At 36.5% G+C, this 25727-nt stretch overlaps 1 protein-coding gene across 3 annotated transcripts in view; it reads left to right on the top strand.

Annotated features, from left to right (window-relative positions):
• Positions 1-25727, top strand: part of SNX29 (sorting nexin 29) — a 102705-nt gene that overhangs the window by 3586 nt on the left and 73392 nt on the right. For all 3 annotated transcript variants that reach the window (XR_005952450.1, XM_041401744.1, XM_041401746.1), the window contains exons 2-13: positions 2349-2413; positions 3294-3346; positions 3780-3904; positions 5015-5195; positions 6953-7023; positions 7867-8115; positions 10117-10486; positions 11241-11359; positions 14502-14583; positions 15074-15156; positions 22191-22254; positions 23478-23606. Coding sequence is in view for 2 of the 3 variants with exons in the window: in XM_041401744.1 (XP_041257678.1) it covers positions 2349-2413; positions 3294-3346; positions 3780-3904; positions 5015-5195; positions 6953-7023; positions 7867-8115; positions 10117-10486; positions 11241-11359; positions 14502-14583; positions 15074-15156; positions 22191-22254; positions 23478-23606 (1591 nt within the window). In the remaining variant the exon portion in view is untranslated. The remainder of the gene's footprint in view (positions 1-2348; positions 2414-3293; positions 3347-3779; positions 3905-5014; positions 5196-6952; positions 7024-7866; positions 8116-10116; positions 10487-11240; positions 11360-14501; positions 14584-15073; positions 15157-22190; positions 22255-23477; positions 23607-25727) is intronic.

Below are 25727 nucleotides of genomic sequence, written 5' to 3'. Positions count from 1 at the left end.
GATACAACTTAATCTGTCAGTTTTTTTTTTTAAAAAAATAGATTAGTGAGTATTCTTTTTCTTCTACCTGTAAAATTTCTTTTTAGCATAGGAATTTAGAATGTGTATTGAAGAGAAACCTCAGCTAAGCCCTCAGCAGACACATTACATGGCTTTATAGCCCTGTTGATGGTGAGGGTGATCTGAGCTGCTTCAGGAATTACTGGTTGTCATCTCCTGCAGTCATGATTGCTAGTAGTGCAAATTTACAAGTAAAATAAAGAGAAAATACACATTGCACTCAGTCTGTGTAAAGTTGTTTGGTATCACATGCTTTAGTAGTTTAGAACATTAATTAGCATAGTGAACATCTGTAGGTATTCTGTATTTATGCATTTTTTTATATTGATCACAGTTTGTAATCTAGTTGCAAACCATTTCTGTTACCAAATAGATACAAAGAGTCCAAAGTGAGGGGAATTTAAAAACTAACATGTGTTGCATTTGGAAGAAAAGCTTGGCGCACCTCGTAATAGTTTCATCTGATAGACGTTTTTCTGGTCATGAAATTACTAATTACATGCATTTGTTCTGATGTTGTCTCAAGCTATTAATATAAAGAGAAATATTGTGTTATGCCTTTTCTTGCAGATATGTGGGTAGTGTAAGACTAAGAGTAATGAGTTTTGAAACAACAGAGGAAATCTGCAGAGCTGTGTGTATTCAGTGTTACTGAACATGAGAGGTTGCTCTGAAAGTTGAGATTGTTTTCCATTTATTTATTATAAAACAAATGGATATACAGGCATGTATATATTTCCATTTTGGCAATGTATGCCAAAAGTAAGAACATTGAATATTGTTTAATAAATTGTAATCTCTGAAGGAGCACAAAGTGGAATGGTAGGGATGATATGAATTTAGCTTTATCTTTACACTGGCATAACTGGCATAGCTGTTAGGAAGTTAAAACCCATTTGTTGTGGGGTTTGAACCTGGAGTCCTGGGCTGGCACTGAACATTGTTTGTGTTCTGGAGTGCTTGACTAACAGCCCCAGACCTCACACATCACATGTCTGCACAGTTTGAGTCAGAGTTCAAAACGGGAAGCACAACTTCTTGAAAATGCCCTGTAATCAGCAAAATCAGCTTTGAGAAGCTTGCTTAGCAGCTAGGTTTGCATGTTTTTCCTGTTGTTTTCATTATTCTGGCATACTGTGGGGGTTTTCTTCTGTTTAGTGACTATATGAAATATGAATTCTATTAATATACTTATAGATTAAGATGAATATATATAATACATTATATCAGTATAATGTGTATTTATATGTTATATGAGTATACATATTTAAAGGCAGAATAATTTCAACAAATTCTGTTGTGTCCTGCTGGTTTAAAAGCTTTTTGAATGGGATTATGAAGTTAGGAAATTCTGGGATTTGGACCTCACACTGTTGGAGAGCAAGAGGAAGCACATATCTTTGGTGTCATCTCTGTTTGCTAGTGTGTGCTGTTTGATTTTCAGTGTTGGGAGGAATTTGCTCCTGCAGAGTCTGGATAATTGGCTTTCAGTCTATATGTATATTGGTTGTCTGTTCTTTGAGAGAGAAAGGAGAATAGAATGACTTAAACTCCAGAGAGGTCACAGAGGTTTCTGATGGATGTTTTGAACTTAAGCTGAGAATAAAGAAATTACAGAGGAAATGAAAGTTATTTTAAAGAATAAATTTTACCATATTCATGGGAGTTTATAAAGGATTTTCCAACAACCAAAGTATTGTGTTATTGTTGAAATAGCTTGAGAAGTTGAAGATTGTCTTGCATAGTTCCTTTTATAGTAACAAAATAGATTTTACAGGTGTTCATCAGAAGAACTATGGTAGTTAAATTTTCAGGGATTTACTGTAGCAGTTGCTCCCTGTTCACCTGACTTAAAGCTCTTTCTGCAGTGAGGTTTGGCAGTAAGAAGATACTCCTGGTGTCTCATTCTTGTTTTCCATTCTTTTCTACTGCTGTGATGCTGTACTACACTGGTAGTTGTGCTAAGAAGCTCAGGACAAGCTGTGCATCAGCTTGAATAATTCTTCTGTATTTGGTACTGGTGAAATATATTTTCAAAATGTTACTAAAATAAAAATCAAGATGATATTTGAAACAGTATTGCTGCCTGTTAGAGAAAGGCTGCTTGAAACCTCAAAGCATAGTTTATACTGCATCATTTTACTTAGAGAAAATACATTCGTTAATTTAATGGAATAATTGGCATGGGAAGAAAGTTTTCAGGGCCCAAAAGAAAGACCCTCCTGTTGGCCCAAATGTATTTTAAAAAACAGTTTCTTTTAAAATGATATGATTTTGTTGGATTTCAGGTTCACAGACCAACGACACTAAAAGACAATTTCTTCTAGAACGGCTCTTGGATGCAGTTAAACAGGTGAGAAGTCCAACAGGCATTTCTGCAGTGGCTTACTCAGAGTTACTAGCAGGGACTGTCTTTGGTTTCTCTTTAACAAAGAGAAGGAAAAAGAAGAAAAGGAAATGAAGAAATTGTGGCTTTCATAGTAAAAGAGTTTTTGTCTGCTAGCAAACAACTACTGTGCAGTACTTATTTAAAATTCTTGTTCTGGACAGGTTATATTTGTAATAGATCTATTTTAAATATATGTAATACTATACAGTATATATGAGGAATATATGTTCTTGTAATCCTGATAGAACTGAACTACACTGCAGTGTACTGCAAAGTCTAACTTAGTTAACATTTTAGAGTAGCAGCTTGTTTTCTTTGCACTAGATTTTTAGTGAATGGTTAAAGTATATTTAAAGATGTGATTTATATATGTATGTCTATATTTGTGTCAACGTGAACTTCAACAAGTAGAATTTCATAGACTGGAGTCAATTTGGGAGAGCTTGGGAGGCAAAAGAATTCCTCAGAAGTAAGCCAGTGAAATGCTTTTTAAAGAGTGGTTCTGTAATTGTAGCACTGAACTGGGTAGGAGCAGTGTTTGGTTTTGTGGGTGCACATTTAAGACTCAAAAGTAGTAATTTCCACTCAGTTTTCAAGTCACTGAAGGACCTGCAGGTGTGTTGCTCTGCCTAGCAAGGATCTATTTGACCTGCAAGGGCAGCCCTTTAGTGTAACATGATGCTCTAGAGCACTTTTTGGATGCAGGCTGTATTTTGCAATGCTCTATTTTGTGCTACTTCATTTTTGATATGACTTTGTTTCATATGTAGAAATAGTTCAGAAAACTGAATTTATTTAGTGTAACAAAAAGTTCTTAAAATATCTTAAAATCTGTTTATTGCAGTGTCAAATACGATTTGGAGGAAGAAAAGAAATTGCTTCAGACTCAGATAGCAGGTAAAATAGTCTAAGAATAACACGCTTAGATTTTGCATCATAATGACATAAAACATATGGCACAAAATATTTAACATGCTCAAAAAATTACATTGCATGAAAAGTAGGTGATCTGAAGCTGAAATAACATGATTAACAGCCCCTCTAGCAGGTGAGGGTGATTTCTCAAATTGATTGCCAGTTCTTCTGCGTGTAACCTGAGCCTCAACTTTCAATTGTTATGATGAGACTGTGGGTATAAGTAGATTATACTGCTGGCAAATAATGAGATTACTGCATAGGAGGGATCTTTCACTGCCCAAAAGATAATGGTTCACTTTACATTTCCTATTCTGAGATCTGGAATAAAGTTGCTGTATAGAAACATAGTTGATTTTCACGATGATTTTTTTATAGTTCCTTTTACATGAGTTCATTAAAAATTCTGTTGCAGAGTGACCTGTTTGTGTGCTCAGTTTGAAGCTGTGTTCCAGCATGGCCTGAGGAGGAGCCGGGGATTGGCACTGACAGCAGCAGCAATCAAACAGGCAGCAGGTTTCTCCAGCAAAACTGAAACAGGTAGGTTGCTAATTGTGGCTACCCTGTTTTAATTAGTTCTTATGTTCTAGTGAGTGGTATAATTTCTAAAAGAAGTTTGAAGCGTTGCACCAAACTGCAGATTGTTGGTAGGATACTTTATACTTGATGTGTTGTAGAAGTAGCAGTGAAAATGACTGTTGCTTCTTAGTCTAGTTTAACTTGCATTCCCAGTTTCTCTAGAAATGTTGCTGTTCAGAAACTTGCACTTCCTACTGTTGCATCATGTATAGTGGCAAATTTATTTTGAATTCTGGCAGGGATCAGGGTTGTGTAATTGTGCTGTTAAGTTTTTAAAACGTTTTCATTCTTTACGTTGTCTACTCAGTTCTTTAAATGCAGTATTCTGTATAGGTCAGATATGTTTAACTTCTAATTATTGATGCAATTTTAGAAAGAAAAATTATATTGCTTGTATTGGTTGGGTTGGTTTTTATTGCTTTCTCTACATTCAAAGAAAAGATTCCTTTATTTTTCTCTTCACCATGATGTTTCTCTTTTCTTTAATCAGAACTATATTAAGATACTGATCAGTTTTTATCAATATTTGGGAAAAGTACACAGAAAGTGGTTTTAATGGAAAGAGATATTTTTGCTGTTTAAATGCAACATTTCTGTTTTCTAAAGTAACATAAATTTGTAATTTACATGTCTACAAATTCTGGAGCTACCTGTTCCTTTGGACCTGCCTTCCAACATTTCACATCAGCACTAACACAGCATTCTAAAGAAATCTTTTCCCTTCCCTAATATGTTTCTAGTTGAACATATGAACCTGTGGATAAAATACTAGCTTAAATCTGCTTTAAAATGTGAATTCTATGTAAAAGTGTCAGATCAAATCCTTTAATTTGTGTGGCTTTTTTAATGAAGTGAAAAATTCTAAGTCCTTCAATAGCTCAAGTTCTGTAGGAATAAATAACTTATTTAACCAGTGGGTTGCAGGAGGAGAGTAAATGATTCACCTTTGTTCAAAGTTCTATTGTTACCTGTTTGTTTATGAATCACATGTAAGTGCATTCAGGTATGAGCTTAGTGGTTTTCTTGGTAGGGTGGTTGTCATTATTGTTATTATTAATCATTAAATTCCAGAGCCAGTGTTCTGGTATTATGTGAAAGAAGTGCTGAACAGACACGAGCTGCAGCGCTTCTACTCTCTGAAGGCCATCACTACAGACATCGGCAGAGGCCGGGCTTGGCTGCGCTGTGCTTTGAATGAGCATTCCCTGGAAAGATATGTTCATATGCTGCTTGCAGATAAGAGCCGCCTCAGGTACGGTATCTGATCCCTTTGGAATGCAGGAAGTGTGCTGGCAATGTCTGAAACCCCAGGCAACCAACCAAAAGCCACAGCTGTAGTAGTACCCCATGTTAATTTGGGGTATATATTGAGGTTATGCCTGTCAAGTCACTTAAAATAAATTTTAAAATGTTTGTCAGCCATTAAAGTAGTGGCTTGTGCCTATATCAACGTGTGACCTCTTCCCTAAATCCCTTCCCTGTTCTTTCAGCAGTTTTCCTCACTGAAACCTGGACACCATGCTTTAAGGTGCCTCTCTCATTCCACTAAAATAGTACACAATTGCAGCCGTGTCTGATCTCAATTCATGAGTGGTAATTGCCTGTTGCCTTTTGGAGATCCTGTAATTGCAGAGCTCCAGCAGTGCAGCAGTGGGGAGCTGCAGCTGCACATCACTGGGAAGTGGTTAGGTAGCAGTTAGTGAACCTTTTGTTACAGTTACGGAGAATAACTCACTACATGTTGTGAAATCCTGAAATACTTTGGAAGTGCAAAATGCACTTAAGTTCATAAGCTGAGTCTTGCCTTTTTCTCATGGCTTTTACTTCTTTTCTCTATGAAAACTTGAGGCATTTTCCTTTTTTAATCAATAACTGTTGGGCTTGATCAAGTCCAGTGAATTCGGCAGAAAGGCATTTTATTCATTTGCGTAGATTGATGGAACTAGTGGATAAGATTATTGCCCAAGCTGAGTTCATTAGTACCTCCTTTTAATTTCTAGTTTGTTCTGGTCATCTGTAGCTTTCTTGCAAAACAGATTTTGGAGAAATCAAATAAAGACAAATGAAATAAAGAAAAAGGTCTGAAAACCATTAGGAAATTAGTGACTTGGATTGCTGTGTCACTAATTATTCTCATCCTTGTAGCAATACTTGCACAGTATCAGGATTATCAGCACACTGCATTGTAATGCTGCTTCTAAAAAGGTTTATTCCAGAATTTTTAAGACTTAAATGTTAGAATCCAATGGGATTTACAGAATCAGTTTACATCCCCAATTATATGTTTTGGAAACTTTTAAATGAATCTGTCAGAGTTGTTTAATATATAGATTGAGGGTTTTCTTGCTATCTGTTTTGTTGTTTAATTAACTGAATATTGATAGTAAAAATACAGCATTTTGCTATTAGAAAGAACCAGGCTTAGCACAACTAAATTTATGTGTTCACAGTGAAAAAATGTGGGTTTTTTACATCCAAATTCATAGTTCACCCTAACTATTTAGGGCAATTGGTATGGGTTTGGATATTGAAACAGGTCACAGAACAACAGAATAGTAGGACTTGGATTAGAAAGGACCCTTAAAGATTGTGTAATCCACCCCTCCTGCCATGGGGAGGGACCCCTTCTACCACAGCAGGTTGTTCAAGATAAAAGGAACATTTCTGTTTTGTTTGTGTTCATGTGTTCTAAGCTTACACAAAACATGTTTAGCAATAGGTATAGAGAGATGCTGTGATTGTTAATGCAGCGTAAACCCCCAGACCGTGAGTGGCTTTCTTTCCCCTAAAAAAGTGCAGAGCTAAAACGAAAGAAAAAATACTCTTTAACATGTCTTTTTAGAACCATCTGAACAGTTATCAATTTCAGAGCTACAGGGAGTTACTGTGACATAAAATTTCATCCTTTGGGGTGCTCCTACTTATTCTTCAGATTTTTTTTTGTCTTTCAGAAGTGAAGTATATATTACTATAGCACTGCATGTCCTTTTTTTCCCCTTTAAATTACAGTGTCTTCTATGAAGACTGGTCTTTTATGATGGATGAAGAACGTTCTAGCATGATCCCTACGATGGCAGCTGGTAAGGCTTTCTCTTCAGTATAATTGCTCTTGGAAAACTACTGCATTTTGGGATGTTGTATCTGTTTCTGCTTGTGAGGAGTTTCTCTAATACTCTGTTTATGTGGAGAACCTGTGTCAGAGGCACAGCCAGGGTATTATGTCAATTTATGCTATGAATTGATGGATTGTTAAAATCCTGGATCTGGCCTTCCTACAATTCAAAAATTTTCCACATAAATTTTTCAACTCTTCAACAGTCAAGGCTGACTTAAAACTAGTGCAATTTAGAGAAGCAAAGTGGGTTATTCCTGACTAGAAAAGAGTAATGATGGAATTTTATAGTAAGATCAAAACTGCAGGTAAATACAGATAAGGAAAGTAAGAGTAAGGAATGATAGCAAATAATTTACTTTTCTAGGGTTCATCTACGGAAGTGATGTATTATTACCTTTTATATCCCTTTTTTCAGATACATGGTCACATGCTTCATTTTCAAGACAAGGTTCCTGGGCATTTTTGCTAATAGAATATAGGAACCAACCAATAGTGAAGTTGCAGTGAAATGGGTTTAAATAAAAGGTTATAAATAAATGAGTTCTCAGCACTTTTTGATTATTTACTGTGCAGTTGAACAGCCATCAAGAAGAATTCAGAACTGATTGCATCAACTTGAATATAATCTAGAAAAGAATGAATGGTACATGAAAGAATAAGGATTCATGCATTGGGAACTGTGGGAAATTTTTGGGAAAAATGTTTTCCATGTCACAATTTGATTAATCCTTAGCTTCTGTGTTCATAATTTGCATGTGAAGTATATGGTGCATTTCTGATCTCTTTTTCCCCTTTCTTTTTTCTGAAGGTCTGAACTCCATTCTTTTTGCTATCAACATTGATAACAAGGATTTAAATGGGCAGAGCAAATGCACACCCACTGTGTCAGATTTGTTGAAGGAATCCACACAAAATGTAACTTCCTTATTGAAGGAGTCCACTCAGGGTGTCAGCAGCCTCCTGCGGGAGATCACTGCCTCGTCTGCAGTCTCCATTCTCATAAAACCTGACCAGGACTCTGACCCCCTGCCTGTTCTGCCCAGGAATGTAAATGCTGGTAAGTTTTATGAATGTTAGTGCCATTCAGAAACTTAGGAAATATTTGAGTGTGCTTAAATAACTTTTTAATTTACTTTAAATGTACTTTTATTGTAGAGCAGAAGTCTTAAAAATAAGTGCACTATGCATACAAACCAGTTGAGTGTGTAATTAAAAAGCATGGAATTGGAAATATTGGGTGTGAATACTGTGTATTTTGGCATTCTCATATCTCTGTGACAGGGAGGCTAAACTGTTTTTTTGGTAGTGCTTTGCTTGTGACCTGAATTTCTTGTTGATAAAATTGAAAGTTCATAAAATTGAAAGTTAATTGAAACTTTGAAGTTTGTGATGTAATGATTTTTCATTTTTAGTGTTGTCTTTTGCCATCTTGCCAGTCAGACATACAGTGACTTATATAATTTGTTATATATCAGATTCAAATCTTTGCTTGTAATCTGCTTTGAGTAGTGACTGTGTTTACAGTCTGAATTCCTATGCAAAGCAGATAATTGCCAAAATGAACATTTACTCATACACTCTTGACCTTTTGAGTTCTTAGTGTTACAACCCGCTTTTATGATGTTAGTTACTAGCAAATACTCAAAGTCTTAATCTCTTATTATTTGAAATCAGTCAAGGAAAATGTGATTTTCGTTATATAATTTTTGTTCCAAAATTAAAAAAGTAATATTTTATTATCTTGGTTTCTGGAAGTTGTGCTAAAAGTTTGTTTTGCTTTGTAAAAGTACAAAACAGCAGGAAGATTTTTTGTGCTTTTCAATTAAGAAACAAGGTTTGAGTTTAGGCAATAAATTGTTTTGGTTGTGAGAAAAAAGCACAAACTTCACATGAGAATCTGGTAGGAACAGAAGTTGAGATAAAATCTGATTTTTATTGGCATTCAAAATAGACTTTGTCTTAAAACACGGTTTTTAGAACAAACTTGTGGTAAAGCTTTTGTTGTGTAGCACTTAAATGAGATTAAAATTGGAGGCGATATTTGACTTGGGGTAACTTTGTTAGTATAGAATAGCCTTGCAAGATGAAAGACAGTAATTGACCATATGGTGCATATGACTCCACAACATGATGTACCTGATGTGTACAGCACATGTGTATACAGAACATGAAATGTCACTTAAAAAAATTGAGTTTGTTCAAATGCAATTATATGTGGAACATTAGAGCAAGTCAGATGTTTCCATTGAAGTCTGTGTTCTTTGTTGTAATTCTATTTGCAACCAGAATGGGTTTTAACATCCTTCTAAAAGTATGTTAGTGTGCTGTGTGAATATATAACAGCTGGACTTGAATTAAACCAAGCAGTTTGGTCCCAGCGTGAGGTGTCTTGGTGAGCGATTTCTGATATTTCTTGGAGTGCTTCAGCTTTGCATTTGGCTTCACGTGCACATCAGATTCAGTGAGAATAGGTAAAAGTGTAAAAATAAGTGCTGTCACTGGATACATCTGGTGTATTCAGAGAGAATTTCAGTGTATTTCTAGGCCAAGAACTAATTAGCTGAAAGCTGACTATTCAATTTTTAGAGTATAGACAAAACTATTTGATTGCAGGTTGTGGATTTTGTTTGTGTTGTGAGTTTGTTCTTTTCAGTTTTTCGTCTGAAAGTTTTCTTCATGTTTTCTCTGTTGTGTAGGCCTGCTCTGCATTATATGCTAGGTGTAGTCCATAGGAGGAAGTGACAGGAAGGCTAACTTATTATTTTAAATTTAATTTCTCGAGTTGTAGAACTTTTTTCCCAGTTTCAATTGAATCATGTTATGAATGCATCTCCAGAATATCTCTTAAAATCTGAATTATGTAAAACTTATAAAATTAAGCTGGTAATTAGAGATTTAGAAGCTCATGTGTACGGAAAGATAATGAATGCCATGTAGATCTAAGTAGTTTTTTTCTTGGTTAGAGTAAGTTAGTACATGAGCTCTTTTAAGAAAAAAATCTGGTTTCATATATTATTCCTCCTTTCTAAACTGTGTAAAAACTTTGTATTACTACTAGATTTGAAATACAAAAAAGATCGAAAAAAGAAGAAGAGGGTGACTAATATTATCTCATTTGATGAAGAGGAAGATGAGCAAAACTTGGGGGATTGTACAAAGACTGTGATTGCAGGAGAAAGTTCAGAGGAGAGTGTAGACAGATCTTCAGTTCTTGCATTGTCTTCATCTGAAAGCACTCTGGGAAAAAATCTGAATGGGAGTGAAAGTAACCATTCCTGGAAGAACAATTCAGTATTCATGAATGGAGAGTATGAATACCAGAAACTGGATGTGAAGAGCATTGATGATGAAGATGCAGATGAGGATGAGCTGTATGGAAAATCATTAGGAAATAAAGGCACAGAAGGTGGAACTGAAGCTTCTGAAAAGTAAGCTTGCAGTATTGGTGCAGGAGATAGTGGTAAAATTTCCATGCTTCCCCTCCACGACTCCCCTTCTTTTATGAAGTGACTTCTTTTATGGGTACAGCAAATTAATTTTTTTCCCCCTCCCTATTCCTCCTCCCCCACCTTTTTATTCCCCTCTTTTTTTTTCTTTTTTCTTTTTTTTTTTCTTCTCATTTTTTTTCCTTTTTACTGTTTAAACCATATGGGCCACTGCAGTGATGATATTTTGCTTCTAAATTTCACTGAAACCCCAAATTTTGAGATATCAGACTTCTTGTTCTCCGTGAAGTTCTCACTTGTTAAAACTGTGGCAGGATATAGCCAGGATATAGTTCTGGCCTACTTGATGTGTCCTTATTCTTAGTATGCTAACAATTCTATTTTGGCTTTACAATAAAAATGTGTATTTTAAACAGAGTAAGCTTGTTACATCAGAGTGTAGACAGTTCAACAAGGCAGGACAAAACTGAGAGAGAAAGAATAATTTTAGAAACTGATATGCTTTCTTTCTTTCTGACAGAAATTTGTTTAGAGGAAAAGGCAAGCACTGCTTGTCTCATCTGCTTTGGAATGTCTGGTCTTTAATGAATTAATGTATGGCTGACCAAGAAATTGGCAGGCAGATTGAAATAAAGATTTTTCTTGCAGTGGTATCTCTGAAAGAAATATCAGCATTATGAACAGTAATACTGGCTGTATAAATAGATTGGTTTGTTTGTTTGTTTGTTCTAAATAGGCCTCGTGAAATAGTCACATGCAATTCTCAGATATGCAGTTGGAGTCCTCTGCAGGTCCTGAATGATGACTCAGATGTTCTATTTCCTGTCAGTGCTGTTGGCTCTTACTCCCAAACAGGTGGGCATTTCAATTCACAGAATTCCAGCAACCTTTATTCTAACATGGGACAATGGCAAGAAATAATAGGATTGTACAGACACAGCAGGTGCTGCACAACTGGGACAAAAAGTTCAATTCAAATTTATTCTAGTTCTGAATCAGAGTTCTCCATTTGGGTAGTTACTTAGTTAAGGGGGAGTTTTCAATGTCAAAATAAACCAGAGTTTCATTGGGATTAATCTGTGGTCTTTTATCTTATTGAATAGGATAGTAGTATAAAAAGTATCCATATCTGTTTTCTAGATACCTCTAAGCTGTAAGAAGCTCCAAGTGTGTTTGAGAAGTTGAATTCAAATTAATCTTGACAGATTGGAGAGCAGCTGGAAGCAATTCAATAGAAGCTGTTAATTGTTGAAATACAGGATGAGGAATGATTGACTAGGAAATACTTGCTCAGGAAAGGGTATGGGAATTGCAGAATGGTTTGGGTTGGAAGAGATCTGCAGAGATCATTTATTCTAAGACTGGCTTTCTGAGCTGTGAGCACCAGTTGCCAGCTCACATCTAATTTTTCATGTTCCAATATCCTCAAATCGTTTTCTGCAGGTTACAAGCTGATAGTGAATTTACAGAGCTGTGCATAAATGAGAATGTCATTTGTAAATGTAGGCTCCATTGGCTCTCCTGGGGCCTCAGCTGCAGTATTGTATGCAGTGAGGGCACTTCAAGAATGATGTGGACCATTTGAAGCAAGCAATACAAATGGTTAAAGGAATGGAAAAGAAGGCCTGAGGCCTGGTGCTTTTACAGTATCTGTATTAGTATCAAAAACAAACAAAAAAGTCCACCAGCCCTCCCCTTCATCCTGTTGATATTTTTCTAGCTGTTCATAAAACACTGAACTTTGGATATACTAATTTCAGTGACTATTTAAAAACTTGCCAGTGGTATTCAAATAATGTTTTAATTGTAGTGTATTTCATATTTTTTGCATACACGTTATCTGTCCAAGAGTTTAAATGGATTGTTGATTGAAGGCCTGTGAAAAAGTGTAATTCAGTTGTGTAAGTTCAGTGACAAAAATGTGAATCATAAAATAATGCTGCACTGCCCTCTGCTGTATTTTAAAATATATACCTCGTAAGAAGTGCCGGTGGTTCAAAAAAATTTTTTTTTTTCTTGCTGCCATATTTTTCAATTTACAAAGGAGTGGATTTAGAAAACATTGAGAAGTTTGTGTCATTGTGATCTCTTAAATACAAAACAGAATTGTTGGGGAGCAGCCACAGGTTGAAATCTGGAATACAAGAATCCATTCCTGTCTGTGGGGGGTGGTGTGTGAAATGGGAACTCCCAGTTGCTGTTAGTCAATGTCAGGAGGCACCAGAAGCATGAGCTGGGGGTTTTCATCTGAAATAAAACATCAGGAGTGGAAGCCAAGACTTAGTTCTGGAGGTAGATGACCAAAGAGGATGTCTGTAACTGCCCCAGGGGCTTACTCTTACTAAGACACCAAAGCCCTTTGCTTTGTGTTGCTTCATCTCAGGACTGTTTTGAATGCAATGCTCAGCCTGCTGGAGATGATCAACAGGGCCATTCAGATCCCTTCTGGGCACAGGACAGATATTTTCAGTCCTCCTTCTGTCCCTCTCTGTGATCTGTCATGCAAGTGAGAGTGATACAGCATTGGGCTGGTGAAGGGAGTCAGTTCGTCAGTGCTAGGAAAGCCCCCCAGACCCCACTGTCTGCTCTCCTGGCCTCACCTCTCTGAACTGGAGGAGCTGATGGAGTGTGCAGGGAGAGCTGCACTAAGGGCACTGTGCACAGCCCAAGTGCCAGCCAGTCAGGGACAGGGATACACACAGATCCAGGCGCCTTCTCCTCAGCCATACTGATAATTTGCTGAGATTGAAAGCTGCCTTAGGCACTTGTTTGCTTGACTTTGTGAGTTGCACTTGTGCTGGCTGAGTGATGTCAGAAGGAACATGCATTGGATTATGCTGAGGGCAGTCCAAGCCCACTAACTGGCAAGCTCATTATTATCCTGATATTTTTTGTTAAAATATTCTTAATGAGCTTTGGTAAAATACATAGTTTAACCCAATATTTTGATTTATAGGTTTTAATACCAATAGATAACACATACACACATATCTTTATATATTTGAAATAGCATAATCTATAGTGTTGTATGTTAATCAGTGTTTTCAGTATTAATCTGTTGCAGTGCTCCAGGGATGTGTCAGGGCACATCATATCTCTATGTAGCTAGAAATGAGAAAGCCTCCATCAAAATGCAGTTGCTCGGAACAAAAATGGAGTATGTATTTTAGGAACTGAGCTTCAGTAAACTCTATGGCTTCAAAAATAATTTTTGTCCTCCATAGACTTTCTGACATAGCTTTATTTCCCATTAACTTATTTTCTAGAATTTCTGCTCTTTAAATCTGTTCTATTTAGGATTGTCTGTCTATTTAGGATTGTCTATTTAGTGTCTTTGTAGCCCTTACATAGTGAGATGCAGCACACATCAATAAAATATCATATTTGTTTGCTTCCACCTGAGCTTCCTCCATGACAGGCTCAGTCATGTGGATGTTTTGCTGCTGACAGCTGTGGATTTGTGGACAGATGCACATTATTCATGCTTTTTAAACAATATCTCATCTGTCTGATTCCTGATGGTTGGTACAGGGACGTAAGGAGCCACAGAAGAGCCATGGTGCTCTGTTGGGGATACAGAAAGCACTGATGTCTTTGCAAGGTTTCATGTGCTAACCACAAATTCTTCTCCTGCAAGTCACAACCAGATTTGTAGTGAACATGAGATGCTTCAGCTCTGGGGGCTTGCCCAAGTAACTTCAGGAAGAAGTCTCCTCATAGCTGTGTAACTTTGTACATATCAAGTATAATTTAGGAATTGTGCAATACTAATTTCTTTATGATGACTGTGTTCCTAAAAGTCTTGATAATCCTGCTGGCATTCAGGGTCAATTTGCAGAAGCCAGCTTTGGAGACAGAATTAAAAGTGTTTAAAAGCCATAGTAAGTTGAGTGTTTCTGTTTAAAAAGGTAACTATCTAACTTCTGGATTGATGCTTTTATTGTATTTTTGAGCAGTGTAACCCAAAGGGAGCTAATGCTTGTGCATTCTACTTCAGATAACTTGGAGAATGGAGAGGGGCATGAACATGCTGTTCATCCAGTAGAACTGGTTCCAAGGAGATCTGATCTTCCTTACAGGTATGTGCCAAATATGTTTGTCCTAAAAGAAAAAAACCTTCACCCTGTAGCTGCCAAGTTATTGTTAACTAATGCACTTAGTACTGGAAAACCAGCTACTCATCAGGATACTTCTGCATATGTTTGGAAAGACAAATGCAAAAAACCTACAATTGCCTTTTTTGCCTAGTTTCATACACTGAACTTTCCTAATTATCTTGAGGAAGTCATTCATGTCAAATAGCAGACTTGGCTTCCTGGTTTTGAAAATTGGTTTTATTTGGTTTTTATGTTATTGTTTTGCTATATTCTCCATGGCCTTTTAGTTCAGATTTTTTGTGTGTCTGCTTAAGTCAGAGTGCCAGGAGATACATTAAAGGATTGTTCAACGTATTTTGATTAAATATGGGTGAATAGGATAACAATTCTAGTTTCTGGAATACTTTTTTCTTAAGTTTTGAATTCAGGATTTTGGTTTCATATATTGATTTTACTGTGCTTTTATGACTAGAGTGGAAGTCAGTCCTCCAGCTCAAGTGAATACTTTAAGCAGTATGTTGCCTTCAGCCACTGTGCCAGAATCCATGACAATTAGTAAGTACTTCCTTGATGTATCTAGACTGATAGAAATAGCTTTGAAAATCTTGTAACTCTTATTTTTGTTTCACTAAAATCTGCTTAGAGAGTCATGGAGCACTTGATTTCTGATGGGCTGGTCATGTTAGTAATAGTTGCTCTAAAATGATGCTTGTATTGGCAGGTTGTGCTTCATTGCAGCTGATATATCCTTATATTAAATGTGGCTTCAGTAGTTAAATGAAAAATAATTATTTGATTAACATCTTTAAATTTCTACAAGTTCTGAACACATTGAGGGTTAGTTCAGATGTAGTCTTGCTTATTTGGCCTGTTTTCATTAATGGCTAGTCAGAAACAAACAAACCCCACTCTTTCTGTGGTTTTGATATGAAAATCTGCTCCAAGCATAAATGTGGACTTTCACAAAAACTTGAGTTAAGATTAAGGGGGAAGACAGTCATGTTTCAGTGGTATTAAGAGCAGAGCTAGACAGGATAAAATAGTCTTTGCTGCAGAGGTAGATTAATAGAAGCACAGGCAGTTTATCACATATTTGATCTTTTTTCTTTGCATACACTTGTAGAACAAATACTTAGTTCTTAAATGGAATGTCTAAGCTTATAAGCCAGTATGTGTTTATGTTCCTCAGTGTACAGAATGTTCTGTAACTGAACTGGCTTTGTTCCTGAAGCTCTTGGGTGTGTGTTTGTTTCTTCTTATAAATTTCAATATGTACAAGTTTTAAATTATGACATTTGGGAAGTTAGAAGTGATGCAGCCAAGATTCTTTTCTGCAGTTGATTCATGCAGTCATCAAAATGAATGAAATCTTAAGATATTCTAATCTCATTTTCTAAAGTTATATTTAAATGCTGTATCAAGCTGTGTTAAAGGAGATAAAACAAGTGTTTTCACTGGGTAGTGTTTCAGGCTCTGGCACTGGTCTGCTGACTGAGCTTTACAGAGCTGAAAAATCCTTTCTTGCAAAGTATGTCACGAAGTGGCAAACTAGTTTGGGACTTCTAGGAGCCATAATTGAGGTGTGGAATAGACTTACTGTTATTAGCTGCAGTGATACTTTTGCCACTAGATATTCTCTGCTCATGTTATCCCTACAACATCCTTTTGCTCTTATTTACTTCTCAGGGAATTGCACAGGGCAGTTTTCTGGTGCCCCTGCACTCTGTTGATTCTGCTGTTTGTAGGGGAGTCAGGTACCAGCAGGGGCCGCAGTTGGTCTCCTTCAGTTGCTCAGTTATTTCCCAGTGTAGGTAAGAGCTATAAAATAGAAAGAAAATCTGGAGGTTTTCAATTCTCAATACTTAGCAATTTGTAAATGAAATGAAAACACAGGATCAACAGAAGTGTGCACACTATCATTAGTTTCCCAGCTCAGAGAAGGCTTTGGTGAAAGGAAGGGTGGGAAGCATGTCAAACCCATCTATAAAGCCAGTAGAACACCTAGTAAATAATCATAATTATAATTAAAATTCAGCTGACTATACATTTATAGAATTAGTGATTACCTTTATAATAGGTGATCCTGGGTATGTTGAATAAAAATGCTGTTATCAAGTTTGCTGTTATTGGTTCTAGATTCTCTACAGGAGGAATTCAGTGCTATGACAAAGTCACTGAAGCTCTTTCTCTCTATTGCAATTAGCAGAAGAATTATTAAATGCTGAGGCTTATAGCTTGGTTGCATAGCAACTGATTCTAACACATCAGGCAAGAAAAATGCAATGCAGTAGTGCAGTGAGAAAAGCTGTGAGGTCTCCAGTGACTGGATTTTTGTGTTTCTTACTTTTGAAGACAAATCCTGAAATGGATTTTTAAAAAATTATGTTATTTTCCTGATTTTGTTCCAAGCTATTAATGTAGTACAAAACTTTTCTTAGTTCTTTTGATATGCAGGCTATTAAGTTAGGAGAAGCTGTAATTTCAAATTTCTGCCATTTTAAATTATTTTCCTGAACTATGTCCCATGCATTTGTAAGGTATAGGTTAATTTAGCCACAGGTACATCTCAAAAAACACTAATAGCACTCAAGAAAAATCCACAGAGCTTTGCTATTTATGTCAGGCATAATTTGAAAACTGGCCCTGCTGTGCAGCTTGTTGTGTCATAACCAAGTTTATAAAGAGTTAAGCTGGTCAGAAGTTTTCTATTTATGCATCTACTCTACTGTGTAATTTCAGTTTTTAAAAAATTTGTCTTTATCTTATTGTACTTGAATCACAAACAACACTTTCAGGAGTTGGTATTGGAAGATTGTATTTTCAGCATTGTTTTTCAGCAGAATAATCTATTCTACTAGCACAAGTCTCTCCATTTTGTTTTTGCAGTAGAAAAAAGAATAAGTTGCAAAACTTTCATTTTTAGAAGGACACTACTTGTGTTCTTATTTATAAGATTCTTTTATTATAGTACAATTTTTAGGAAATAATTGGTAATTTAGTTTTTTTGCTATCATTTTCTTCAGTTTTTAAAATTGGGCTTCACCACAAAGGTTAGGAAAAGTTGTAACATTGTACATCATTCCATACTTTTTCATATATTCTTGAGAAATCCCTGAGCTTTTTGTGATCACAGAAGAACTTTACTGAGTAATCAAACCTCCAGGTTATATTTTTATCCTGGTTGTGTAAGTGAATAAAGTGTATGTTTTTGTACTTTCTGTGTCCTCTGAATAGCTGCTGACCTGTTCTGTAGCCAAGTTGCCCCAGGTCACTGGCAGGTGCTAAATTCTTGTTTTCTTTGAAAGCACAGCTGTGAAGGGAGGGTGTTTATATTTCATCAGGGAGGGGAAAGCTGCAGTTTACTTTACAGCCTTGGTTTTCACCAGGACTCTTCTGTGCAGTAGAAGGGCAACACAATTTGTTTCCTACTAAAATCTGCCCTGTGAATAGTGACATGACAGGATAATATTTACAAGGTTTTTGAGCACTAAATTAAGCCTTAAAACGCAGTGTTCATGTAGGCAGCTTAGGGAGCATCAAGCTCTTTAAGTCTTTAAAGGTCACACTTCTGATTTAAGATGTAACTAGTCTTCTGGAAGTCTTATTTGTCTCTGAAAATATCTGTGCAAATTTTCACTCATGAAAATAAAATAAAAAAAAAGATTCCTGTAAACTGTTCCCAGCCCACCCTGATACTCTATCTGCAGGATTGCAGAGGAGGCTGCATGACCTTGTGTACTCTGAGGGATGATTTCACTTACAGCTCATTCTTCACAACAGGTGATTGCAAATCATACTGCTCCAGTCTTTGGCTAAATAGCACAAGAGTTGTGAAACTTATGAATTTTCTGGAGGTTGCTGGAAACTGGCAGGTGTTTCTCAAAGCATTATATATTTCATGCTCTATGACCCTATGAAAGCTTTCTAGAAGCTAGATTTTGCATGAAGTGTGGAATAGAATTAAAAAATGTTTTAGAGCAAATACTCACTTCATGAGTAATTAGGCACCACAGATTAATTTCAGCAGTAAAAAATATTGCTGGTGTTTGAAAAAGTGAGGTTTAATATGAAAAATTTAGTACATTCCTGGATTTTTATATTTTCTTTTTTTGCTGATAAAGAATGCTTTGGAATTGTTTGTTTGTACATGGGAATTCTTTTTTAAGAAATTGTTGCAAAACTACCTCTTAGGTAAAACTTCACTAGTTATCTTCTTATCTCTGTCTCTATGGAACTCAGGTTATCACTTCACTTTTAGATATGTTGGTGTTGAATGCTGATCCTTAATAACAGTAATGTATTGCCTTTCATTAATATTACTTTACAGAACATAAATGGTGTCAAACACAAAACAGCTCAGAAGTAGGACATAAAGTCTAATATCAAACACTTTTCTGAAGTAGGAATATTTGGCCATCGTCCCACTGTTTTATTAAAAAAAGAAAAAAAAAAGAAAAAAAGAAGGGGGGGGGAGAAAGATTGAGGTTGCACAGTTCAGAAGTCAGAAAATGCCAAATTTATGGTTGCTGCTACAACCCTGACATTTAAAAAAATTATTCCCTTTTCTAACCCACACAATGTATGAGACATAAGACTGCTGGAAAAATTAGGTTATGATCATGTGCTCATCTTGGAGGCAAGACAGACAAAAGCTCATGAACTGGGGATGTTCTGGCAGGTTTGAAGGGAACCTGCTGCAGTGTATGATGCTGGATTTCCTTTGCATTCAGCTGACTGCTCTGACATGCTGCTGAAATTTTTCAGGAAGCGTAAGTGAAAATAAGAAATTAAATTTTTTGAAAGTTTTAAATATTATACCTGAATTAAATAGGATGGTTTCCTCTTAGTTCTACTCAGTTCCTTGCTTCAAAATATCTTGACATTAAGGTTTCTGATTTTTTTCTTTTTTACTCATTTTATTACACTAATAATGTTTTACTTTTTTGTGTTTACTATGGATAGGCTAAAGAAGTGTTGATTATAAACTGTATATTTCTTGTGCTTGTTTTGAGTAATTTATAGAAAATATGACTCCTTAATACTCATCAATTCAAGAAGAAACAGCAGAGCTGTAGCCATGGAGCAATCTTGCTGGGCTGGACCAGCCTTCTTGGAATGCTCGTCTCTTATCCCAGACTGGTGGTTTGTGTTGATGCTTTCATCCACACCTCCACTGGTACCTGTAATTGAGCTGAATTAGCAAGAAATACTGAGTATAAAATGTGTTTGCATTTGTGGTCCTAAATTGAGCATCAATTTTTGCCCTATATGTGATAATGAAATTTGGAATTTCTGCTTTATTGTTTCTCTATAGTATTGTCAATTCCATGACTCTCGGAAAAAAGAAGCAAATGGAAATAAATAAGCAATTTAAAGTCTTCTATTTCAAGAGGCTTTTTTTTCTTCCTCTTCTGTGCAAACCATGGTCTTTAGCAGGATCTTGCTTTTGTGTTCTGCTTGTGTGTGTGTGTGGGAGAGGGGAGTGAGAAAAGATGGGATTTCAGGTCTCAACTCATGCAGAAGATTCTGGATGGAATAATGAAAAGAAGATTAAGTTGTTATGCAAGTTAAGATTACAGTTTGAATAGACTGGTAAAATTGAAATAATGAAGCCAATTTATAATAGCTTAGCTGTATAAATGTTAATAAATCAGTACACATTAAAAGATTGAGTACACACAGAGGCAATTGCTGCAGAGTGGGCACCCTGTGCAAGTGCAGAGCCGTGTCTGAGCAGCAACAGCTTTAATTTATTCTGAGTTAGAGACATAACAGCAACTACTTGTTGATCGTGCACTATGATATTTTAATGGCACACTTAAAATATTTAAAATGCCATTGGCTTGATGTGTCCTTGAGGAGGATTCTGAGTTCAACATTATGGTTCAAGATAGTTATTTTGTTATGGAGTGTTACTGTGCAGAAAGCTTAGTGTGGATCCTTTTGCTTGTGGTGTTTATTTGTATGATGCTCTAACACTGGATTATTCCATTTTCCTCATCCATAGAGCAGTTGTTTATATCACAGATAGGATGATGGATTGTGGTCCCTTGTGCTAGTATTTAATACCCAGAAATTTCACTATTTCACTTTTGGTTTTTCTACAAGATTTAGGTTATTTTTTTTTAGGGTTGCATAAAATATGCTAAGTTACTGTAGAAAGCAAATTATTTTTTCTATGCTGAATTAATGAAGTGCAAACTCCCTCTAATGACCTACTGAAACGTTTCTTGCTCATGTCATTTAGCTCTTAAAGTGTAATATGGGTATTATGAAATGGGCAGAAAATCATGTACTGATCATCTGCTTTCTCCCTGGCCAAAGACACAGGAATGTTTTGGTAAAAATTCTAGCTTGTAGAAATTTGGGTTGGCTGATTTCAAATGATATAAGAACTCTGCTGAACCCTGCAGTCCTGCAAGGGTTGGATTTGCCTGCAGATTACCAAGGCCAGACTGGAGTCAAGATGTCTGCAGTGCTGACTGTCAACATTTGGTTGACATAATAAAATCTTTTACATTCTATCCACTGCTAGAGTTTGTCAGACTCCATCTGGTCCATAGGAAAATGTTAAATTTTTGTTAAATGGGCAAAAGCTTCTGTAACTATAGAAAATATTAGGAAAGTTACAGGTGAAAGATACTGTGTACTGAATGTGAAGGGGAGAAAAAATTGTCCAATGGCTTTGCTTGCTTGAAGAAATCAAGTAATACCAGTTCTGGTAGTATGTTTTCAGTAAAAGCACACTGAAATTTACTGGCATCTGCAGTGAATACTTGCAGAACAGAGTTGGCTGATTTATTATATATAAACATTTCACTTAAATGTTGGGAGGGATGTTTTAATATAATTGTGTCCTTGTAGCACTCATAAAATTACTGATTGACGTATGTGAAATTGTTAATGAAATTGTTGGAGCTGACACTTTTCTGTATGGTATTTGACTGTTCTGGTATCATGTTAAACCTAACCCAAAGGAAATCTTTAAAAATTCTAAATTCTCTTGGTTGGTTTAAAAAAAAATATTATTCTTTATTTAATGACAGAAAGTGTTTTAATGGTATTTGTAAAAAAATAGGAAGGATTTTATAGGAAATGATGAGGTTCAGAAGTCTCATAATCTTTGGGGCTGAGCTCGAGAAACAGTGCCATGAGGAAGCAAAGACATTATCTCTGCTCCCATCTCCCTGGAGCTGTTATTTCCTGCGTCAGGATTTACAGCCAGGAGAAGAAGCAATTTGGAGAAGCTGAACAAGTAACAGTGTATCTCATTAATAGGCATGTGGTGAAAAGGTGCTTTCTGCCCTACACCTGTGAAAACAAAACAGCTGCAACCACAGGCACACTTGTAAACATTTGTATTAAAGCCAGATGCAGACTAATTTGATTTGATCAATACTTCTGATGTGGTGTTAAATAACAGCGCTTTTGAAAGATTGCTCAAATTAGTGATGAGATTAAGAGCATTTTTATGTGCTTTCCTGAATAGCAAATGGTGTTGGCATCACCTTAAGTGTGCTGCCTGTGTGCAGCAATGAAATGAGCAAAAATGTACACAGACATTAATCCTTTCTGTTTCTTCTTCTTAGATGAACTTCGTCAAGCTATCGTGGCCATGATGAATAGAAAGGATGAACTGGAAGAACAGAATAGGTAGTTTGTGTTTTTTAGTCAAGAGGGACTGTAATTAAAAAAAAAAAAAATCTGTTCTCTAATACAAGCTGTCCTTTCTAAAGCTATGCATAATATTTATGTAACCTTTTTGATGTATATATTATTTTTTCTCTGAAAGGTTAACTTAATAATTCACTTTTTAAATGTTGGTACTGAAGAATAGTGTTTCAAAGGCAACTTTTTCTTTTAGTTTGAATCTGGTAATTCATTGTACCTTGGGAGCTTTGCAGTTGTAGTTTTTTCAAAACCAAACCTTATAGCCAGGAGATTCTGAAGCTCTGTTAAGATAGCTTTCCAAATGAGCAAAAGTTTCTCCTAATGCAAATATTCAGAAAATGTCTAGTTTTTCCCTTCTGGTGAAGAAGTGATGTAGGATGGCTGACAATGTAAGGCTGAAAGTGACTTTCATTTCTGACTGTCTTGGGGCACAATGATGATGTAAATGTAGAAATGATCATTTACTTATTTAAAATGCCTTCAAACATACTTTGTATTTATTTAGTTTATTGAAACACATAGTTAGATGAATGAAAATACAAATGTATTCAATGCTTTCTTAGGGCTATTATAGTAATTCATATTTTCCTATAGGTATTTTGGGTTTTTTAATGCTGATCTTACCAACGGATCCTATTTTCCTTCTTCCTGTTCTTCCCACTCCCATAATTGCAAGTTATGGCCTCATTCAGCTTTGTGGGCTTTTTTTGGCAGAAGGACCAGGGTGCTTTGGGTTTTACCATTATGCATCATGCTGACCTTTTGCTATCTCATCAAGGGTTTTTACACAGAGGTCTGTGGCAGTGCACTTGGCAGAGACAAGAGCCCTGCCTGTCTTGCTGTAAATGTATTGCTTATAGATTATTCCCAAGATGTATGGACTTGCCCTGAAGTACTGAAAACAGCTTACCAGCTTTTTAGAAAAACAAATTCTTTCTGCATGCTGATACAGTAGATCCTATAATAAGATGTGCTTTGGACTTGTTGACAGGATAATAATACAAATTAATAATAAACATTTGCAACTGCTTTTTCCTTGTAGCTTTTCATATCTTTGTATAATCAAATCAAGTGAATTTATTAAATTCAATAATGAAATTTTTGGATGACATCAGTGGTATCACTCCTCTGTGATTCTTGGAGTGTACTCTAACTAGCAGGTAGTTTGTGCAGTGCCATAAAGAGAGGCTGCTGCCTTCTTGCAGGTCCCTGCGAAATCTGCTGGATGCAGAGATGGAGCATTCTGCAGCACTGAGGCAGGAGATGGAGAACTGCAGGAGGAAGGTGGCAGAGCAGGAAGAGCGACATGCCACGAAAGTCCAAGCCTTGGCACGGTAAGAAGTACTGAAAATGTCTCAAAAAGGAACTGCAGGGGAACAAAGGAATAACAGTCTGTATAGAAGGGAAATAATTTTCAAGTAGCTAAGTTTGCAGAAGAACAGAAGTGATTTAGGACTGAAAGTCCTATGGTAAGCAATAGCTGTTGCTAAACATTATCAACAAGCGAGTACCAAGTTCTGCAGTGATGCAGCTGTTTTCCCACAGCTCCAGGAAGGTCAGCTGGAACAGGTTTCTCAGGACCATTTGCAGTCAGGTTTTGTATATCTGCACAGACAGAGACTCCCCAGGCCCTTTGGGCAGCACTATTGGCAGTGACTTGTTGGCAGTGCTGTTCCTGCTGGGGTCCAGGCTGCTCCTGGCTTGCTTTGCCATGGGAGGGGGGGTGTTGAAGGCTCGTGCTCAGCTGCCTGTCCCCCAGGGCTCCCAGATCCTCCTCCACAGAGTTGTTTTCCAGCCCTCCAGCATTGCCTGGGTGTCCCAAGCTATTTCTCCCCAAATGCAGGAGTCTGCCCTTACCCTTGTTGAACTTCACAGACATTTTCTGAGTCCAGTTCTCCAGCCTGTCCCTGTCCCCCTGGGTGGCAGCACAGCCATGCAGTGTCTCTGCTCCTCAGTTTTGTGTTGTCTGTGACCTTGCTGAGGGTGTGCTCTGGCCCAGCATCCAGGTGATGTCAAGGTGTTAAACAGCATTGGCCCCAGTATTGAGTTGCTTCCAGCTTGACTTTGTGCTACAGTGACATTGAAAGAATTTTAACCCTCTCCTTGTCTAAATGGGATTCAGCTGCAGAAAGACTTTTGAAGGTAAATGCTGCTGTAATAGTGTGATTTGCTTCTTACAATTCAAAATAAGCCCTAGAGTAACCACGATGTGTAAGATCTTGGGGGTGATTCATGTGTATAGTAAACAACAAACAATCCAAGAGTTAAATAATTTGCCTTACCCAGAGAGAGGTGTTTGTTTTCTGCATGCACGAGCAGAGTGTGTTTAGTGTCAATGACAGAGTACCACAGCTGAGATTCCTTTAAGCTTTTTATTGCCTATTTAAAAATGATAAATATAAAGCTTTCTTAAAAATAAAGGTATTGAGGACACTACTAATTCTGCTTTTGATGACACATCAAACCAAACTACTTGCTTTGAGGGGTGGAGAGATATGAATAAGTGGGTTTGACATTCATGTGCTGTAAGGCAGTAGAGACAATGCAAATACTTCATCATTTAATATTCATGTTTCAGGTTATGGGAGTTGTATATTCATATTTCTTTGACTCACTTCCCCCACAGTTTTAGAATTTGCAATGACATATGGGTGAATCAGATATTTGTCATGCACATACCTTTTTAAAGAATAGATAAGGAGCTTTTATAACCAGACCTGACGAGATGCTCACTTAGACTAATGAGGTATTTTTAAATAAGTCTGTGTAATTTCTCTTATTGCTATATGGATGTGTTGTGTTGATTGCTCTTCTGAAAGTCAGTTTGCCTTGTCATGTGATAAAAACAGTGTTGGGAGCTGCTGAGGCATGATAAATTCATGTGTCACCAGTTACTTTGGATTTGGGAGGCATTTCTTTAATGATTCATTGCAACTCATTTTCTAACATCCTAACATAAGAAACTTTGCATGTAGTTTCATTGGAATATGGGTTTTTCTTCTAAATTTTTTGTTGGTTCACTTTGTATGCTGTAGGTGATGCTGCTGCAGTAATAAGAGTAGTAAATTTTTAAAATAAATAGTGTTTTAAACAAGAAGTTGAGCAAGCTGAATAATCTAAAGAATTTGAAGCAACAAAAAGTTTGGATTTGCTTTTTGAGTGCTAACATTATACACTAGGTAAGTAAGAAGAAACTAAGTTTCAGATATTTTGAAGTAGCGAAGTCTCACTGTTTCCCTTGAAAACAATTGATCACATGAGCAGAGTAGAAAATTTTCCTCAGTTGTGATGTTCTGAATATTTTAAGGCAAGGGAAATCATTCAGTAACAATCTGACTGTTGTGATTTGATGAATGAATATTTTTCAGATTATGAGAGCTGATATTTATGTGTGTCCCCAAAGCTCTTTTGAAGAATTTGACATAAATAGCTTCCTGAAGGCTTTGAGAACACAA

The sequence above is a fragment of the Onychostruthus taczanowskii genome, unplaced genomic scaffold, assembly GCF_017590055.1.
Source record: "Onychostruthus taczanowskii isolate IOZ18803 unplaced genomic scaffold, ASM1759005v1 scaffold19, whole genome shotgun sequence".
In the NCBI taxonomy this organism is placed as follows: domain Eukaryota; kingdom Metazoa; phylum Chordata; class Aves; order Passeriformes; family Passeridae; genus Onychostruthus; species Onychostruthus taczanowskii.
The sequence above is the reverse complement of the archived record's forward strand: the minus strand, read 5'-3'. Positions and strand labels throughout refer to the sequence as shown.